We start from the raw sequence: 20,196 nt of genomic DNA on the forward strand, positions 1-20,196 counted from the left end.
AATGCAGCCAATGGTAAGTGAAAAAAGGTGAAATACAAATGTTCCGACAATAATGTTTATGAATTCTACAAACATTTCCGAATGCTGCTTGTTCTTCACAAGAAACTTCATAAGAGAGTAAACATACTGTCATAGTGTTGTCAGTATAGTTCCAAGCGCTATGGGACCTAACATCTGAGGTCATCAGTCCCCTAAGGACATCACACACATCCATGCCCGATGCAAGATTCGAACCTGCGGCCGTAGCAGCCGGGAGGTTCCGGACTAAAGCGCCTAGAACCGCTCGACCACAGCGGCCGGCGTTGTCAGTATGGATAGGTTTTAGAAATGTTTCCGAATGTTGCTTGTTCTCCACAAGGAACTTCATAAGAGAGTAAACATACTGTCATAGTGTTGTCAGTATAGTTCCAAGCACTATGGGACTTAATATCTGAGGTCAGCAGTCCCCTAAGGACATCACACACATCCATGCCCGATGCAGGATTCGAACCTGTGACCGTAGCAGCCGGGAGGTTCCGGACTGAAGCGCCTAGAACCGCTCGACCACAGCGGCCGGCGTTGTCAGTATGGATAGGTTTTAGATATCTACTTATGTGACCGGGATAAGTCATCATCCCAGCATTTGCTGCACAGGGCACCCTCTTGCCCTGGAAATGCGAAATCATTTCGAAAGGCGGAAGAACCAGCTGTTGGTCAACGGCATAGGATGTGGAAGGCAACGGGAAACCACCACATTAAAGATCTACGGTTATCCCAAGCATCAGCAGTAAACCATGTCATTATCTTCTGTAAAATTTTCTGGAGATAAAATAGTCCCCCAAACAGATCTCTGGGTGGGGACTGCAAAAGATACAGACAACGTGAAGGAAAAGTATCCCAATTTTAACATAGCCACTTGGAATGTGAGAACACTGCTTCAGTGTACCAAGGTAGAAAATGTAAAACTTGAAATGGAACGACTGGAAATCGATATCATAGGCATATCGGAGATGAGATGGCCCCAACCAGGTGATTTCTAGTCTGGAGAATACAGAGTCATTCACACCAGAACTGACCAAGATAGACCACGAATGGGAGAAGTTGGAATAATTTTGAGGAAAAACTATGGCTCACGTGTTAAGGGATACGTGCAATATAGCTCTCGAATTATACTAATCAAACTTGAAACTAAACCAAAGGACACTCTGATAATACAAATATACATGCTAACATCCAAAGAAGAAGATGCAGTCATTGACGAAATATACCAAGAAATAAGTAATGCGATGAGAAATGTTAAGGAAGATGGAAACCAGGTTGCCATGGGGGACTGGAACGCAATTGTGGGTGAAGAACTGGAGGAAGGAATTGTTGGCAAATATGGACTTGGAAGAAGAAATGAAAGAGGAGATCTACTTATCGAGTTCTACTCAAGGAACTAATTAGTTGTTCCAAACACATTTTTCCAAAATCACAAACGAAGAAGATACACATGGAAGGCCCCTGGAGACCTGCGGAGACAACAGACTGATTACATTCTAGTGAAAGCACGTTTTAGGAACCATATAAGATTGCAGGAGCTATCCATCTGCAGACATAGGAAGTGATAACCTGGTCCTGATGAAAAGTTCACTGAGATCCAAACGTTTGAAGAAGCAACCAGTAAAACTTAAATGGGAACTAGAAAAACTGAAAAGTGAGGGACTGGGAGAGCGCTGTGTTCATGAAGCAGACAACCTAGCTAAGAATTTTCGACATGGTGGAGTAAATGAAGACTGGGATCTAATTAAATCTGTTATATACAAAGCAGCAGAAAAGATAGTTGCAAGAACTCAACCCAAAAACAAGAGGAAATGGATTACAGCTGCTATTATTGAGCTTATAGATAAAAGGAGATTACACAAAAATGCAACTGATGAACAAGGAAAAGCTGAATACAGAAGACTAAGGAATTTAGTTAATAGAGAAGCTAGGAAAGGAAAAGAAAATGTTCTTGAAGAAATGTGCAGACAAGTGGAAGAAAATATGCAAAAGAGAAGAACTGATTTAGCCTACAGAACAGCAAATCAGTTTATTAACAAACGTAAAACAACACTCTGAGGCACAATAGAAAATAAAGAGGGGAAAATGCTGTTTCATGAAGATAGGGTGAAAAGATGGAAAGAATACATAGAAGAGTTGTAGGCCGGAACACCTCTTTCGGAGGAAGTAATGTGAAGAGAAGAGAAAGTAGATGAAGATGACAAGGGAGATGAAATTCTGCAAGAAGAATTTGACAGAGCTCTAAAAGAACTACGGGACAACAAAGCAATGGGTGTTGATGACATCCCTGCAGCACTAATAATGAATGCTGGTGACAGCATGAAAATAGTGCTGCTTAAACTTATTAGGTCCATTTATAACACAGGACAGATCCCGACAGACTTCCAGAAATGTATCATTGTTCTTACACTAAAGAAGGCAGCAGCTACAAAATGTGAACAGTACCGAACTCTAAGCCTAATATAACATGCATAAAAAATTCTCATAAAAATAGTTCTGAAGAGAATAGAAGAGAAGGTGGAGGATATGCTGAGTGAAGATCAGTTTGGTTTCAGAAGGGGATTGGGAACAAGAGAGGCGATTCTGCCACTGAGACTTGTTATCGAAAAGCAATTACAGAAAAATAAACCAACTTATATTGCCTTTGTATACATGGAAAAGGCATTTGATAACGTTATCTGGCAAGAGATGTTCAGAGTGCTGAGGAAAAGTGGAATAAAGTACAAAGACATCCGTGTGATACTCAGTTTCTATAAGAATGAGGTGGCAGTGATTAGGAACTGTCACCATGAACAAGAAGCAAATATTAGAAAAGTGGTAAGGCAAGGATGTGCTCTCTCTTCTCTTATATTCAATGCTTACACCCAGGAAGCTATAGACCAAGTTCGAGAAACTACTAACGTGGGGATCAAAATTAATGGGCAGAAAATAGACATGTTACGTTATACAGATGATATTTCTATAGTCATGGAGACAAAAGAAGATCTAGAGGAAGTCCTCAGAACAATGAAAAAATTCTATGCATTCTATGGAATGAGAATAAACAAGAAAAAGACTAAAGTAATGGTATGCAGTACAGAAGCAGAATATGAACCTCTGAGAATGAGAATTGGAGGAGAGGAGCTGGAAGTGATAGAGGAATTTAGTTACCTGGAAAGCAAAATCACAAGAGATGGTAGAAGCCGGAAAGAAATTGCGACCAGAATACAAAAGGCCAAAATTGCATTTAATCGGAGAAGGAACTTACTTGTTGTGAATTAGCAGGAGCCAATTCACGGGGTTTGGAGGAAGCTGAAAGGCACGCGTTAAGCTCACGCAGACTGGCGTGAGGTCTGGAACAGTTAAGGGAATTTTTAGTAGCAAATAAAGTACGTAGTTGATGTAATTCTTAACTTTAATCCATAATTGTAGAACATCGGTCTGACGGTACAGGCATCACAAGTGAAATATCTATTGATAATGGCGCCTTGCTAGGTCGTAGCAAATGACGTAGCTGAAGGCTATGCTAACTATCGTCTCGGCAAATGAGAGCGTAATTTGTCAGTGAACCATGGCTAGAAACGTCGGCTGTACAACTGGGGCGATTGCCAGGACGTCTCTCTAGACCTGCCGTGTGGTGGCGCTCGGTCTGCAATCACTGACAGTGGCGACACGCGGGTCCGACGTATACTAGCGGACCGCGGCCGATTTAAAGGCTACCACCTAGCAAGTGTGGTGTCTGGCGGTGACACCACATTGCTCCCCCGCAAATCGGCGAACGGTTGTGTTATAAGGCTTCCGCTCGCCGTGGGGAGGACCCCATGTTGACGTATGCGACGAGGTGCGGAGCCTAACAACAGGCGAGGCTGTGCCACCAGCACCCTGCCATTCGGTCCGAGGGGAGCTAGGAAACGCCTGAAAACCTAGTCCAGGGTGCACGCCAACATGCGGAGTATGCGCCCGTAGAGAGACAGGAGGGGCCGAAGGGTCGACATCCATCGCGTCGGGGCACCCAACGGGCGAAGAAGACATCCGGTCCGGAGCGGGCAAGAGTTCCATGTCGGAGGACAGCTGGTCACGGGAAGCGATCGGTGGCGCGTGACCCAGGGAGGCGCTTGGCGGCTGCAGCGAAGCGTCCACTGCAGGCGTCGCCAGCGGGAGAACAGGCGGCGGCGGCGGCGGCGGTGGCGGCGGCGGCGGCGCGTCGCCATGGGGCAAAATGGAAGGCAGCGTCGGTAACACCTGGGGATGAGGCGAGCCAGGAGATGGGTCCCCAGGGCGCTGATCGGACGGCACCGTCGCTGAAAGCAGACGGGGAGCGGCAGAACCCAGGCGACGACAGAGGCGCAGCTGATTGAGATGCCGACGCACCTCACCAGAGGCCCCCAAAACCAGATACATAGCGCGGCCGAGGCAGCGAAGAATGCGCCCTGCGAGCCAACGCCGTGAACCTCGATAGTTGCGATAGTATACAACGTCGCCTGGAGCAAAAGCAGGTGGCTTCCGCTGCACAGGAACCTGATGCGGCGGATGCAGCAAAGACATCAAGTTTCGATGAGGACGACCGTGGAGCAACTCAGCCGGCGAGCGACCATCTCGGGGCTGAGAGCGATACGAGGACAAAAAGAGCAATAACGCGTCCTCCCGAGAATGCGACTCTTGCAACTTCAACATCTGTGACTTGAAAGTCCGGACCAATCGTTCAGCGGCACCGTTGGACTGAGGCGAAAACGGTGCAGATGTCAGATGTTGAATACCATTGGCCTTGCAGAATGACTGAAATTCTGCGGACATGAATTGTGGGCCATTGTCGGAAACAATAGTCTGTGGAAGACCTTCAATGCAAAAGATAGCAGATAACGCTTGGATGGTGGCAGATGACGTCGTGGAAGACATCCTGACAACAAAAGGAAAATTACTGAATGAATCTACCACAACCAACCATCGAGCATTCCAGAATGGACTAGCAAAATCGATGTGTAAGCGTTGCCAAGGGGAAGTGGCTTTCGGCCACGCAAAGAATTTCCGCGGTGGTGCGGATTGTTGTTCGGCACACGCCATGCAAGAAGAGCACATATTCGTAATCGCAGCATCGATTCCGAACCAAGTACAGTGCTGACGAGCAAGTTGTTTCGTTCGCACTATACATCAATGTCCTTGGTGGAGAAGCCGTAAGACAGAGGACTGTAACGAACGTGGGACCACGACCCTGGACTGATCATTATCAGAACGCAACAGCACCACGTCGAACAAAATGTCTCTCCTTGTGTGCAAAAAATCGGCGAACCAACGGATCCTCGACCGTGACGTTGACAAGGGCCATTGCGTAGCAACAAAAAGCAGAACGGTAGCAAGGACAGGGTCTGCAGCGGTGGCTGTAGCTACACGACGAAAATCAATCGGAAACGATTCGACCACGTCATTGGTTTCCGAATCAATGAACATGCAAGCAAGTTCGGAGGAATCGAATGCTCTATCCTCAGCAACAGGCAAACGGGACAACGCATCGGCGTTTCCGTGCTTAGCAGGGGACCGATACAAGATATCGTAGCGGTACTGCGAGAGGAAAATAGGCCAGCGAATAAATTTCTGCGCTGTACGTGGAGGTACAGGCTTGTCCGGATGAAAAAGCGATGTCAAAGGCTTGTGGTCTGTGATGATGGTAAAGTGACGACCATACAAGAAATCATGAAACTTTGTAACACCAAATACGAGAGCAAAAGCTTCTTTCTCGATCTGTGAATAATTTCTTTGCGCTGACGAGAGCAATTTGGACGCAAATGCAATAGGGCGATCATGCGATCCATCTTTGTGCGCAAGCACAGCACAGATCCCGAAATCCGATGCATCGACGATCAACAACAGGGGTTTCTGGGGATCGAATGGCGTAAGGCAAGTATTTGAAAGCAACGCCGATTTCAACTGGCGAAAGGCGCGTTCGCAGTCCGTCGTCCAGACGAGTGGAACACCTTTACGGCGTAAGCGATGAAGCGGAGCTGAAATGGAAGAGGCGTGGCGCATATATCTGTTGTAATAATTAATTTTTCCCAGCACACTCTGTAGCTGCTTCAAATTCTGCGGCGAAGGCAAGTCTTGTATGGCACGGAGGTGCTCTGGACTGGGATGGATGCCCTGGGCATTGATTACATGTCCCAGGTATGGTAAATCACGAGCAAAAAACACACATTTGTCCTTCCGCAAGCGAAGACCATTTTGTCGCAAGACTTGAAATAATGTTCTGAGATTGGCGAAATGTTCTTCTTCCGTCTTGCCGGAGATCACAATATCGTCCAGATAGTTTGCTGCAGTAGGGACCGAGGCACAAACGGTTTGCAGATATTGCTGAAACAATGCAGGGGGGGATGCACACCCGAATGGCAGTCTTTTGAATCGATACAAACCAAGATGCGTGTTAACCACCAAGGCGCGCTGAGATTCGTCTTCCACTGGTATTTGCAAGTACGCATCTGCTAGATCCAACTTCGAAAAATATTTACCCGGGCACAGTTTGTCAAAAAGATCTTCCGGGCGGGGTAAAGGAAAAGTTGCAATCACTAGTTGTGGATTCACCGTTGCCTTGAAGTCCACACAAAGTCTCAATTTTCCGGAAGGTTTTGGCAAAATTACTAAGGGTGATGCCCAGAGAGAAGCCTGCACACGTTCAATTACACCTTGTGATTCCAAATCGTGTAACGTTCGTGCGACCTCATCACGCAATGCGTGGGGAACATTGCGCGCTCTGAAAAATTTCGGTTGCGCGTTTACTTTCAGTTCCAAATGTGCTTTATAGTTCTTAGTGCAACCTAGGCCCGGTGCAAAAATGTCTGCAAATTCTTCACATAGACGAGAAACACTGGCTGAAGGCAAAGTCTGGTTCACTGATAGGACCTGATTGACTATAGACAAGTTAAACAACTGAAATAAATCCAAACCAAACAAGTTCACAGCAGAAGAAGAACGAAGTACGTAAAATGACACAAGTTTTGTTTGTCCCTTGTGTGTTGCAAGAAGGCTGCACTGTCCTAACACAGGGATATTCTGACCGGAACAGCTAGTTAACATGTGCAGCACGCAACGGAGGTGTGCCCAGTTGGTTGTACGTGTCTTTATTGATCAATGAAACTGCAGCTCCGGTATCGAGCTGGAATGGGATCACGTTGCCATTAATGTCCAAATCTACAAAAAGTTTATTGTCCTGCTGATGACAAGAGCGACGTGAACCGACACTGGTACAGAATCAGTTGCGACTTGATGGGATTTCCGTCGACGTCGACGCACACTATTTGTGGCACGAACACAGTCACTGTTAGAGAGAGAGGCACTGGGCAAAGTGGAATTAACTACATGAATTTCCATGGGCGAAGGTTCATGAGCCTGAGTATTCGTGGTTCGATTCCGATTCCAGTGCGAAGCAAAGGGCGTGGAATGGTTTTTAGTGTCCGATCTAAGCTTTTTCTGGCAAACACTTTGAACATGTCCTTTTTTATTACAGAAAAAGCAAATAGCCTGGCGTGAAGGAAAATTCTCATGCGAATGTCTAGTAGCACACCACGGGCATGATTTTAGCACTGCATTTGCTTGCTTGCGCGGCTCACCTAGCGGAGAGTTTGGCGGCAGCTGTGCGGACGGGCGCGAGGGCTGTTTACTGTTCCGTGCAGCGCGCCCGGCGGGCTGGTTAACGTGACACACGGCTGGCGAAGTTGCAAATGATTCCTGAGCAAAGTCAAGGGTGTCTTGCCTATCCAATATGTCTATCACTTGTTGAAGGGAGAGATTGACTAGTTTCAAAATCTGTTCCCTTATACGAACATCAGAAACGTTCTGTGCAATTGCATCACATACCATAGTATCTGAATAAGGGAGTCCACATTCACACTCGAAAGCACAATCCCTAGTAAGGCCTTGCAAAGTTGCAACCCACTCCCGATTAGTTTGACCGGCCGTACGTTTGGTACGAAAGGAAGTATACCTCTTTGCAACTACATTGACTGATTCTTTGAAATGTGCATCTAATGCAGACAAAATGTCGTCGTAGGACAGAGTTGCTACGTCGCGTCGGGGAAACAATTTCACTATCACACAGTACGTGTGCACCCCGACGGATGCTAACAAAAAAGGCTGCCGCTCGTTACCTTGAATTCTGTAGGCGGTGACATGGAATCCAAACTGGCGCGACGACTCCGTCCAGCTTTCCAGTGCCGCATCAAAAGGACGAAAAGGTGGTGCAACTGCGTGTTGTGGCTGCGGTAGCGGTGGAGCGGTGGCCGCCGCATCGTTTTTCATGGCACGTTGACCCTGGACGAGCTGTCCAAGGGCATCCAATAAGGCCTGCGTCTGCTGATTCTGCAAGCGATAAAATTCGGACAGTACATCTGTAGATTGTGGCGAAGCCATGACACAAGTAAACGTAGGCAAGATCAATTGGTACAAACGCGATTTAGCTCGTCGCCAATGTTGTGAATTGGCAGGAGCCAATTCATGGGGTTTGGAGGAAGCCGAAAGGCACGCGTTAAGCTCACGCAGACTGGCGTGAGGTCTGGAACAGTTTTTAGTAGCAAATAAAGTACGTAGTTGATGTAATACTTAACTTTAATCCATAATTGTAGAACATCGGTCTGATGGTACAGGCATCACAAGTGAAATATCTATTGATAATGGCACCTTGCTAGGTCGTAGCAAATGACGTAGCTGAAGGCTATGCTAACTATCGTCTCGGCAAATGAGAGCGTAATTTGTCAGTGAACCATGGCTAGAAACGTCGGCTGTACAACTGGGGCGATTGCCAGGACGTCTCTCTAGACCTGCCGTGTGGTGGCGCTCGGTCTGCAATCACTGACAGTGGCGACACGCGGGTCCGACGTATACTAGCGGACCGCGGCCGATTTAAAGGCTACCACCTAGCAAGTGTGGTGTCTGGCGGTGACACCACATTACTCACCAGCAACAACATCAGTCTGAAAATAAGGAAACGTATCATGAAAGGTTTCGTTTGGAGTGTGGCCCTATACGGATGTGAAACATGGACAATTGGAAGAGAAGAGAGAAGATGGCTAGAGGCCCTGGAGATGTGGTGCTATAGAAGTATGATGAAGATCAGCTGGAGAGACAAAGTAACAAATGAAGAGGTGCTTAGAAGAGTACAGGAAACCAGATCTCTGTGGAGGCACATCCAGACAAGAAGAGACAAACTTGTAGGGCACATATTACAACACAACAGCATCATTGGAACAATAGAAGAAGGAGCTAATGAGGGAAGGAATCGGCGGGGGCGACCAAGGATATCATACATGCAACAGATCATGAGTGACATTGGATGTAACACATACGTGGAAATGAAGAGAAAGGCAGACAGAAGAGAGGAATGGCGCTCTGCTGCAAACCAACCTCAGGGTTGAACACTAAAAGAAGAATAAGACCTATGTGAACAGCAAAGAAAATTTCTGTTTGTGAATACTTCATGCATGTACACGTGTGTGTTTGGAATACTGAAACTATTTTATAATTTTTCAAATGCTTTCATCACTAACAAAGCAATTAAACAGAGATCAAAAGTTGCTAAACATAAGCCTTTGAGAAGACCTGTGATATGTCGTTTTGGATAACAGTTCTGAGCAGTATTCACAAAGGAAATTTGAACAGTCAGTCTGTAAATTTCCTTTACCCTACGTTTATTGTTAATGATGAAATTTCTGGTCTTGTATAGAATTAAATAAGCTGTCTTTCTTGTCAGTTATGCTGCAGATTATTAACTGACATTCATTTTTTTTATCACTCTTTCTGCTGTTGCATTTCTGTTAGCGTTGATTATGAACCATCATTCAGGAAGATTGAATGTCTCGAGTGCACATGTGCACTATAAAGGAGATGGGAAGCATGCAGTGAATCAAGAACGCATTGGTCCCAGAACTTAACCCTGTGGGACGCTAGTCCATATTTACTCCCATTCAGAAGAAGATCCATCATGGAAGCTGCATAGTTGCAAGCTCTTCATCATTTCTTTAGCACAGACAAGCCCTGCGATGATGTATTTTGATTACCTCACCATACCTTCGCACATGCCACTGACCCGTATACTCTCAAAATTTTGTTCATGTCATCTCATTTTAGAAATTTTTGAAAACATATATATAGCGATCTTAAAAGTAGTTAAAATTAAAATTTAAAACAGTCTTGATCGCAATCTTGTTAAAATATTTCTTTATTGGAGTGAGTGACCGATTTCGACTCTATTAACGAGTTATCTTCAGACTCCAGTAGCGATGGATGGACACTGCTAGATGAGTTCTGTCGACCCTCGACGACAAAGAATTGTCCATCCACCGCTGCTGGAGTCTGAAGATGACTCTTTCATAGAGTTGAAACCGGTCACTCACTCCAATAAAAAATATTTTAACAAGATTGCGATCAAGACTCTTTTAAATTTTAATTTCATTTCATCTCCCTGTGACGGTTGAAATCCACCCATTAAAAGTCATCTTTCAAGTATCCCGAATTCGCCGGCCGGAGTGGCCGTGCGGTTCTAGGCGCTATAGTCTGGAACCGCGAAACCGCTACGGTCGCAGGTTCGAATCCTGCCTCGGGCATGGATGTGTGTGATGTCCTTAGGTTAGTTAGGTTTAAGTAGTTCTAAGTTCTAGGGGACTGATGACCTCTGAAGTTGAGTCCCATAGTGCTCAGAGCCATTTGAACCATTTTTATCCCGAATTTTTGGACTTATTGTGAATCGATAAATTATTGGAAAGATATTCCGTTCCCAGGTTCTGGACTGCTAAACATACTACAGCCTTTGGCTGCCAAAGTGAAGGTACATCTGTTATCGATACTTTGGAGGTACACTGGGCTGGCCAGTCAGATGCCTGCGTCTTAGAATTTGGTCGAAGCATGTCGTGTTGTACGCTAAAGAATAGAAATCTGCTTCCTGCACTTGGTATTGTTTTTTTATGCCCGGTTGTCCTGTTGGTGGTCGTGATGGATCTTGATGGATGCAAGGGCTGGCATGTGAACGCCGCATGGTAAGCTGAGGTTACTTTCTGATGCTCATTCCCATGCTGTAAGCTACATTAATTTATGGTGACGGCCAGGCAATGATAGTGTAGCTTGGGGTAACATTCTGTTCGCAACACTTTCGTAGCTACGGATGTGCGGTCTGTGGCGTCCGGACTTAACTTCCATCGTTCAGAGAGTGAGATTATTTCCATGCTTGCATGACAGTATCAGTATTTCAGTTCTCCATCTGTGAAACAGCAGTATGGGATTGGTTCACGACCTACGGTTTTATTATAACTGCTTTGAGTAGTCTAGAGTGTATGGAACTTTCTCTTGTCCTGATTCTCTTGGATCGTGGAACTTAACACCACATGGTCGATTATAAGACAAATGTAATTTTGTTGTAGCTATTGCCAATTGAGTAATTTGTTAATATCAGGAATTTAACTGATTCACTTCGATTTCGTTTCATTGCACAGTCTTTTCTGCGTGATATTGAACAGTCGCACTTTTTTTTTGTATTTTTATTTGAGTCATTGTTTGACTTGTGAAGAAGTTATTATGCACATTCCGTCTGCAGCGGAATTAATAGACGATACGAAAGAACTGCCATCCGCAAAAATTTTTTATTACTTTGCATGGCTTTACAGCCAGTAAGATAAGTATGTGTTGGTGTGACTTCGAGACTTTATGCTTTTCGGGACTTCGTTCGATGTCATTGTTATATTTAATGTCCTATTTGTGGATAGGCGCTAGGCTTCCATACTGAGATGGCACGTCTCCATTGCAAGTGATCTACTTATAACGGAAGCAACACACTTATGAATCGTTGTAGGAAGCGACAAGGTCTAATTGTGGTCTTGGGTTCATCCAAATGCTCGTTCACGCTACCCTGTTTTTTTCCATTGTGCATTCAATACACTTCTTACTTCGGAATATTTGAATTAAACAGTGGTCACATAATGTTAATAATCCATCTTGGGCCAAAATTTCGTGTAAAAAGTGTAATACTTTCAAGACATTTTACTTAAGTCACGTCTCTTAAGTCTTCAGTATAGTTCGAGGAAAAGCAGTTTGTGGCTTTCAGGGTCACCGGTGATAAACTGCGTCTTACAAAGATTTAAATAAAAAATTAAGCAATAATTCTACAAAACTTCAGTTTCCTTCCAGAAGCTCCGCACAGCTCGCCAAAGGAAGGATGATTTTTCTTTGTGCCTACGCTAATGACGTTAATTACAGCCCTACAGAAAGAAGGACATTTCAGCTGGTACTTTTTACCCACAGGCGGAGGCGGTGACGCTGGCAGCGTACAGCTGTTCATGGCTGCAGGCGAGCCCACGTTTCAAGCGCGCCCTGAGAATCCTCATGTGTCGCGCTCAGAAGCCGCTTGTTCTCACCGCTGCGCACCTCTACCCCATGAGCAGGGAAGCATTCGTCTCGGTCAGTGCATAAAATATCACCATATGTATTGGAAATCAACCAAATATATTACATTTATGTTATTTCTATATTTGCTTCTTGTCTTCAGTGAAGGACTGAATTCAGTTTTCTTTCATTAGCTAACAAAGTGAGAAAGAGGAAATATTTTAATGGTAGGAGCAGAGACGAGAATCAGCGTAATTCAGTAATTGTTGGTTCCTTACTGACAGTGACTGTGACAAGAAATACTGCATTTCAATACCAGTACTTGCCCTGTAATGCAATGATACTTCGGATGGTATCGGACTTCGAGAAATTAATCGAAAGTAAATGCAGTTTCCTTTATGAAACATGCAATATGCATTCGAGGCTGCAGCAATGGTTGCCAATCAGTAGCAACACCATAATTAGAAGCTCTCAACTTCGTAAAATAATCTAATATCCAGGTTAGGATAAGTGATAATAATAATAGTTGGTGTAGATGTTACAGTTTGAATCAGATATAATTAATTTAAGTTACACAGAGATTAAACAAGATCACCTCCAGCTTTCCATGCAGACAGGAGGGGCGCCAGAAAGGAAAGGATACATGAAGCTGAGCCAGTCCCAATATTGAAACAAAAACAATAGCGAAAAGGTTACAGATCTCATTTAAACTACAGACATTTGTAATATTATCTCGGAATTTGGGAAGCTGTGGACACTCTCCACAACGTTCTATTATAGGTCAAAAGTCTCCTGACTGATTTGATGCGGCCCACCACGAATTCCTCAACTGTGCCAAACTTTTCATTGAAGGTAACACTTACACCCTGTATCCTGAATTATTTGCTATCTATATTACAGTTTCGGTCTTCCCTTCCGGGTTTCATCGTGTACAGCTTCCTCAAGAACCATGGGAGTTGTTCCTTGAAATTCTGACTCGTGTCCCATCACCCTGCCCCATCGTATAGTCAAAACTTTTTCACATGCTCCTCTCCTCACTGGTTCTGCTGAGAACCTCCTCTTTTCTGATCCTACCAGCTCATTTAATTTCTAACATTCTTCTATGGTACCACATTCCAGCCAGTTTGTTTCTGTTCTTTCCATTCTCTGTTACAGACTATGATTCACTTACACACAACGCTGTGCTCCCGATGTACATTCTCAATTTCCACAAATTAAGGCCGATGTTTGGTAGTATTAGACTTGTTTTGACTATGACTACTCTCTTTGCCTGTGCTAGTCTGCTTCTAATGTTCTTCTAGTTTTGTTCATCATTCGGGATTTTGCTTCCAAATTACAAAATTCCTTCACTTCAACTGACGAGTGGTCCCCCCTTTCGATGTTAAGTTTACCGATGTTCTCCTTTCTGCTACTTCTGATAACTTCCGTCGTTCGTAGGTTCATTGTCATCCATAGTGCCTGCCTTTAGAATACTGTTCGTTCCTTTCGACAGGTCCTCAAATTCTCTCTCTGTCACATTGAGGATGGCAATGTCATCAGCGTATCTTAGCACTGATACCCTTTCACCCAGAGTTTTAATCCCATTCTCCACCTTTCTTTTATTTCCATCATTGCTTCTCAAATGTTCCAACGTAGAGCTTGAACAGTAGCGGCGGAAGCCTACATTCCCGTCTTCTACTCGTTCTAATCCGAGCACTTCGTTCTTGGTATTCCACTCTTAGTTTCCCTTGTTACTTCTTGTACGTATTTTATATTACCCGTCTTTCCCTAGAGCTTACACTTATTTTGGTAGCGTTTCAGATATTTTGTACTATTTTTTAAATTGTCAAACTTTTTCTAGGTTGAAAAATCCTTGTCTTAATTCTTCTTGTTTTGAGTCTTTTATCAAGTGCAACGTAAGAACTGCTTTAGTGGCACGCTTTGTCTTTCCTAAAGCCAAAATAATCACCCAACAGATCCTCAATTGTCTTAGAACAGCAAAAAATAAAAAAGAACCTGACACGTGAATTCCACATAAGGTAACAACCTGAAATTTTAGCTTCCCACGAACCAACATAGCGCGACAGCTGGGGCAATGGTTAACATGCAGGTCTCATATTCATGAAGATGGCAGTGGCAAAGCCCATCTGATCATCCAGGTCAAGTTTTTCTATGTTTCGGTAGTTCGTTGAGGGCGAATGCTGGGCTGGTTCTGCTGGAAGAGCATTTCCCTACTCGGCTTCTTGAATTTTTTAACTCAAACTGGCACAAATGGAAACTTTTGGTGACCTTCCCCTTACTGTCCTCTCCCCCCTCCCTCCCCCCACCCCAAATCCTCCTGGCGTAATGTCCCAAGATTCACTGTAATTTTCCTTTTTGTATCACAGATACTCACACATGCCAGAGTGCTCAAGCCCATTATGAGAACCTGACAATCACTTCCGGTGGTTTCCTCGATATTATTTGTCGAAAGATTTGTAGGTGAATAGAAGTCAACATGCTTCAACTATATTTAAAAATAAAATTGTGTTTTTTTTTTTCAAGTAACTAAAATTAATAAATATTGGTAAAGAAAACAAAACTCATCCAGGGCCAGAACAAACACACTCAGCCATTTCTCTTTCCTTCTGCTTATGGATTTTAAGCCCGTAATATAAGTACTGAAAAGTGTCCCTATTCGTAGAACTACGGTTTTTTGAATACTGTATACAGGGAGTTTTGTTTTGCATTGATTATTACTGTCAGCTGTATCTTAAATTGCAACACTGTTATATTAATCCCTTTCCTATTAGTGGCAAAGACTCCAAGATCACGTCTGAAACTTTGAAATGAAATACAGTGTCAACTTTGCACACACAACAACGATATCACAGATAACGTATGTACTAGACAGCTCCATAAGATGTAACTGTGGAGGAAAATATTCTTAATTACCTCTTATAATAAATAACTCTAAATTCTTGTGGTTTCTATATGACAGTTCTGCTTACTCGGCATGAAAAACTAAAATTATGAAACAACAAACAATGCCTCGCATCTGCTTTAGAAGCATCGTGACATTCATTCAAGCTGCGGAGCACTAAGAATCCACAAAGATTAATTATGTTATGTAACGGCAAAATAAAAGTACCTTGTTGATAGCTGCTCTCTCCTCACGTAAAAAACCTGATCCACTAAAAAACTTGATCCAGTTTGTCTGACGATACCTAACGGAAAGAGGATCTTTTGGAATTTTAATATAGGCTGGTACATTTATGTGTTTCCTAAACTCTCTTAATACGAATAGTTTAACTCAATGTCTTTCGAGAGAATTAGATATTTTACTCTTTATAGGACTATGCTTTGCTAGGAACATTTGTGATTCGGTAAAACTGTGTGCCAGAAGGGTACTGAAACCAAGTTATCTGTCTCTGTGAGTAGAACATGCCACACTGAAATGTTGAATAGTGCATTTCGTAGTAAACTCCTTTCAGTAGGCAAGTATCAGTCTACAGGTCTCATCTCGGTTTAAATTTTTAACTTGTCACTAATTCTCACGTTTAGTTGATCACCTCTTGCACTTCTGGTGTGTATTTTTGGCGAAATGTTTGATAGTTGTTTACATTGCAATAGGACTTCAATTTGTATCCAGGAACATTATTGAAATCTCAAAGCTCAGTGTTGCAGAAGTATCGCAGCGACAGTACGAAACCGGAGAGTTACTGTATGTCCAGCTTGAACAGAACGTTATCTGTAGCTACTCTGAATTCATGTGCCACATACTGTGTCCCTAATGTCTTAAGTCGAAATGAGACAGCTAAACAAAGGACTCCATAAAAACTGATTGAATGTGGAAATCTGAAACATGGAAATTTCTATCTAATCCTCAATGTTGTAGGAGTTAAGGATGAACATGTGAGAATTAAGTGAACCACTTCTTCATATTTCAAGAGAAACATAAGCCAGAACTTGACTAAACAAAAAAGCGATCGTATTTTGTACACACAGACGCAGATGCGAAATGTGATTACTCACAGAGGGTATCTGGGGCAGAAATGCTTTCTACATTCCATGCATGAACAACATTCTACACTTCAAAAGACGCAAATGGGCAAAGGGTGACATTATTTGGTGAAATCCTTCACAATTGTACATTTCAAAGCCTCGTTCACAAATGATGTTTCTTCATTTCCCTGTCTGCTGTAATTATAAGCATGAAAATTCCATAATTTAAACACAAAAATATAAATTGAAAAGATACAAACTAAATGAACAGAATTGTCTTACACTTCTTAAACGATGGATGTCAACTACCACTTGGCAAAAATCTTACTGTTAAAATTAGTAGGAACTGTCATTAGTCACAAGACTATTTCCTTGAGTTTGTATGCAAACAAATTGGTCTACTATTAAGTACTTTGAACATCTATTATTGGTTTGAATGATCCAATGACAAGCATGTTACTATTGTGAGCAGGAGATGTCTTTGTGTTGAGGCCAAATGGCTTGAGATATATGTTTCTGTATGTTTTTTACTTTGTTGAGAGAGAGAGAGAGAGAGAGAGAGAGAGAGAGAGAGAGAGAGACCATATTTTATTTATTAATGAAATTCTTTAATTTTGTTTTTTATGAGCACTGTTTAAACTTACCTGTCATCTGTTGCACGACAATACAGAAGTTTAGGAACAACCTCCATTTACAGATATATTTCAATGAGGACTACCCCATTTACTTTCATATTTCTGTTGGTTTCTTTTTTTCAGGTGGTGAATGCATCATATTCATTCTATGCATTGTTGGGTCAGATGAATAGACGATAGACTTGGTCACTATTTTGAAATCAGATCACCACTGGTTTATGATACATATGGATTTTAATAAATGTACCTATATATTTCAAAACCTCTTTCACTAAAGGCGTTACCTAATGTAGTAAAATGATTCAAATTTCAGATGATTACATATGAATATAAGAACTGAATAGATACAAGCTAAATGAAGACATTATACTAAAATTTCTCAATGGATATAAGTAACTTAAAATTATGTAAAACTATTTGCCAAAGTTTTAGTAATTTTTGGTAATGAGGGATGTATCTTCATGTACTGAAAATAAACAAAGAATAATTGCTTTAATGGGAAGTAACAAACAATATTTGTGTCTAAGTTTCTACTATCTGAATATGAATTTCAAATATTTTTGTCTTGAAAGAAATTGTTAATGTTACAATATAAGGAATTTGATATGAGAAAATGTTTGCAGATGTAATCAATTATTTAAGATGTTTTTATTGAACTTTTAATTACGCTTATAATTTCTTCTTGTTGATAGATAATATAATACAGTTAGTTCATCTGATTATTCCAAATCAACTGGGATTTCACCATTTCAATTCTAATTTAAAAAGGTGTAGGAGTTTATAGAAATGTAAGTTACATTAAACTGTAAAGCCTATGTCTTTGTGCTGGTGTTCTGACCATTGAACTACATTTAACTAAAAGTCCTAAAGTCCTAAAGCATTTGATCACGAATTTCCTGTGACAATAGCTCAGTTGTTATTGCTGTAATTGGACTTAAATTTAATTTTTACTGACTTCAAATTAGTAATATTATTTGAAACTATGGAAAAGCTATGGATTTCATTTATTTTCATTTTTATCTCTATACATTATAAGCCTGAATTATTATAGTTGATGAAATATGTAATTATAATTATTGATACATTTTAATTTCAGTTGTGACTAATATGTGTTCTTTTGATCAATTATTTGACACAACACCATTTGTCTATATTTTAAACTAGAGCATATTGTTGCAACAGGGAAATATAGGAAACTAAAACATGTTATCTAAATCACATTCTTGGCTACTTATCTAATTATCAGTATCTTTCTGAACTGAAGGTATCAATACTAGATTGTAATACACCAGTAAAGGTACTGTAGGAAACTGATTGTTTCTATTCTAGTCATAATCACACCGTGTCAAAAACTGGGCAAATAAAGAAGCCTATCCTGTATTGGCATGAATGGTATATATTTCTTACAGTATGAAAATTGATTTACTTTACTCTCAAAATGGACTTACTTACTGACAACATTGTGGTTAACCCCTTGAATTAAACCAGTTATTATGTTTCTGGTAATAGAATTACAATACAAGCACTTATATAATGAACTGCATGCATTTCCTGCTTATCAGTATACACTAAACAGATTGGAAGGAACATCACAACATAACAAATTGATTCTACAAATACCTTCAGATATGGTGCATTTCTGAAAAGGTTCTAATAACAAATATATTTTAAGGTATTTAATATGCTGAACAAAGTAAGATGAGTAGGCTTCATCAAGGAACTGGACTTCAATAATCACATTATTACAAAAATCGACAATATACTCACAAGAAATTTTTCTAGTATAAGATTTGTTTAATTTCCTATGAAATGCATATTATGTAAGAGCAACAAAACATAATTGTAGGTATGATTATGAATTGTGCCTGCCTAAAAGAGCCATAAAATTATACTTATATAATTATAAAATGTGTATCACTAAGTTTAGAAATAGTAACAGCATAGTGCATTGAACAGTCAAATGAGACAGTATATTATGCTTAGTTCAATAAGCATTTAAAGTTAAATAGTAACACTATCAAACCAATAAAGTTACTACAATATTTTCGGAAAGAATGAGCACAATGTACATTATGCTACAGTATAAAGCTAAGATATTTCTTAACGTTGTAATTATGTGTGGTGAGATCAGCCATCTAACAGTTAATTCAACATCATTCCTTAGTAGAAGCATTATATATTATGGATGTGAAAACCATTAGATATGAATATTGTTGTAATCCTGCTACTAACTCACTTTAATTGACAAATTTTCATCTGGCAAAGCATGTTATTAATATGAGAGATCAGCATAACTCTGCAATTGAAATTTAATCTAGTTCTTGGTATTGTCATCCTGCCATAATAAATTAATCATAAGAGTGTGCTCTCAAAGGGATCAATGTCTATTGTCTGCAACGGGTACACAGATGTTTTGGTTTGAAGTGATACCTTCAACAATTAGGAAATCGTAGTATTGAATGACAGAATTAGCGATGCACTGTACATTCAGTGATCAGTAGTGAGGTGAGGGAGTGGGGGTGGTTTATTGTTCATGCTACACTATGTACTATTCACTGGAAAAGCTGAATGCTTATGCCCACACAGTGCTTGGCTGCATATCGGCTGCAGATGTAAATATTTCTTTGTCTTTCATAGCTCTATTTAATGCTGTTCCCAATTTGCTAACCTCAAGAGTCATTACATCGTCTTGTAATGGTTAGCCATGTATGAAATCTGTCCACAGATTATGAAATCGTAATGTCACAATAGGAAAACTTCGTGTAGTCTCCTGCAAACGTTCTACAGAAATTCAGCATTTCTAGTATTCTACAGAAACTGCCCTGTATAAAAGTCAGTTCTGTACAACAATATGAACTGACATCAAGAATGTAAATAGACACAAAAATATTCTAGATACGAGGACAAACTCACAACTACCATAATACTATCCATCAAAACTGCCAAGTGGATATTTACATTAATGCAAGTATCAAACTTTGTAGCAGGAATAGTATAATGAGCATTTAAATTTGTTGAAACAGTTGGCGGTTACTGGTGATTACAATGTAAAGTAAGCTTAATTGCTATCACTAGACTCATAAAAAATGACACATTTGGAACAATATGAATGTGTCAGGACTCATTGTTTGAAGTCACTTGCAGAACATATAGTACACGTTATAGAAATGGTGACCAGATCAAAAGACATGTATAAATCAACATCTTATTTCTTAACCCAACAGATGAGAGCACATGATGGCAACAT

General features: G+C 41.3%; 1 protein-coding gene across 1 annotated transcript in view; it reads left to right on the forward strand.

Moving 5' to 3' along the window:
* LOC126204102 (odorant receptor Or2-like) overlaps positions 1-17,186 on the forward strand; it is an 83,086-nt gene extending 65,900 nt beyond the window's left edge. Inside the window, exons 4-5 of the mRNA XM_049938519.1 lie at positions 12,271-12,426; positions 17,073-17,186. Coding sequence (XP_049794476.1) covers positions 12,271-12,426; positions 17,073-17,129 — 213 coding nt within the window. The 3' untranslated portion in view covers positions 17,130-17,186. The remainder of the gene's footprint in view (positions 1-12,270; positions 12,427-17,072) is intronic.
* Positions 17,187-20,196: the final 3,010 nt, after the last annotated feature.

This window comes from Schistocerca nitens, chromosome 9 (genome assembly GCF_023898315.1).
Source record: "Schistocerca nitens isolate TAMUIC-IGC-003100 chromosome 9, iqSchNite1.1, whole genome shotgun sequence".
NCBI lineage: Eukaryota > Metazoa > Arthropoda > Insecta > Orthoptera > Acrididae > Schistocerca > Schistocerca nitens.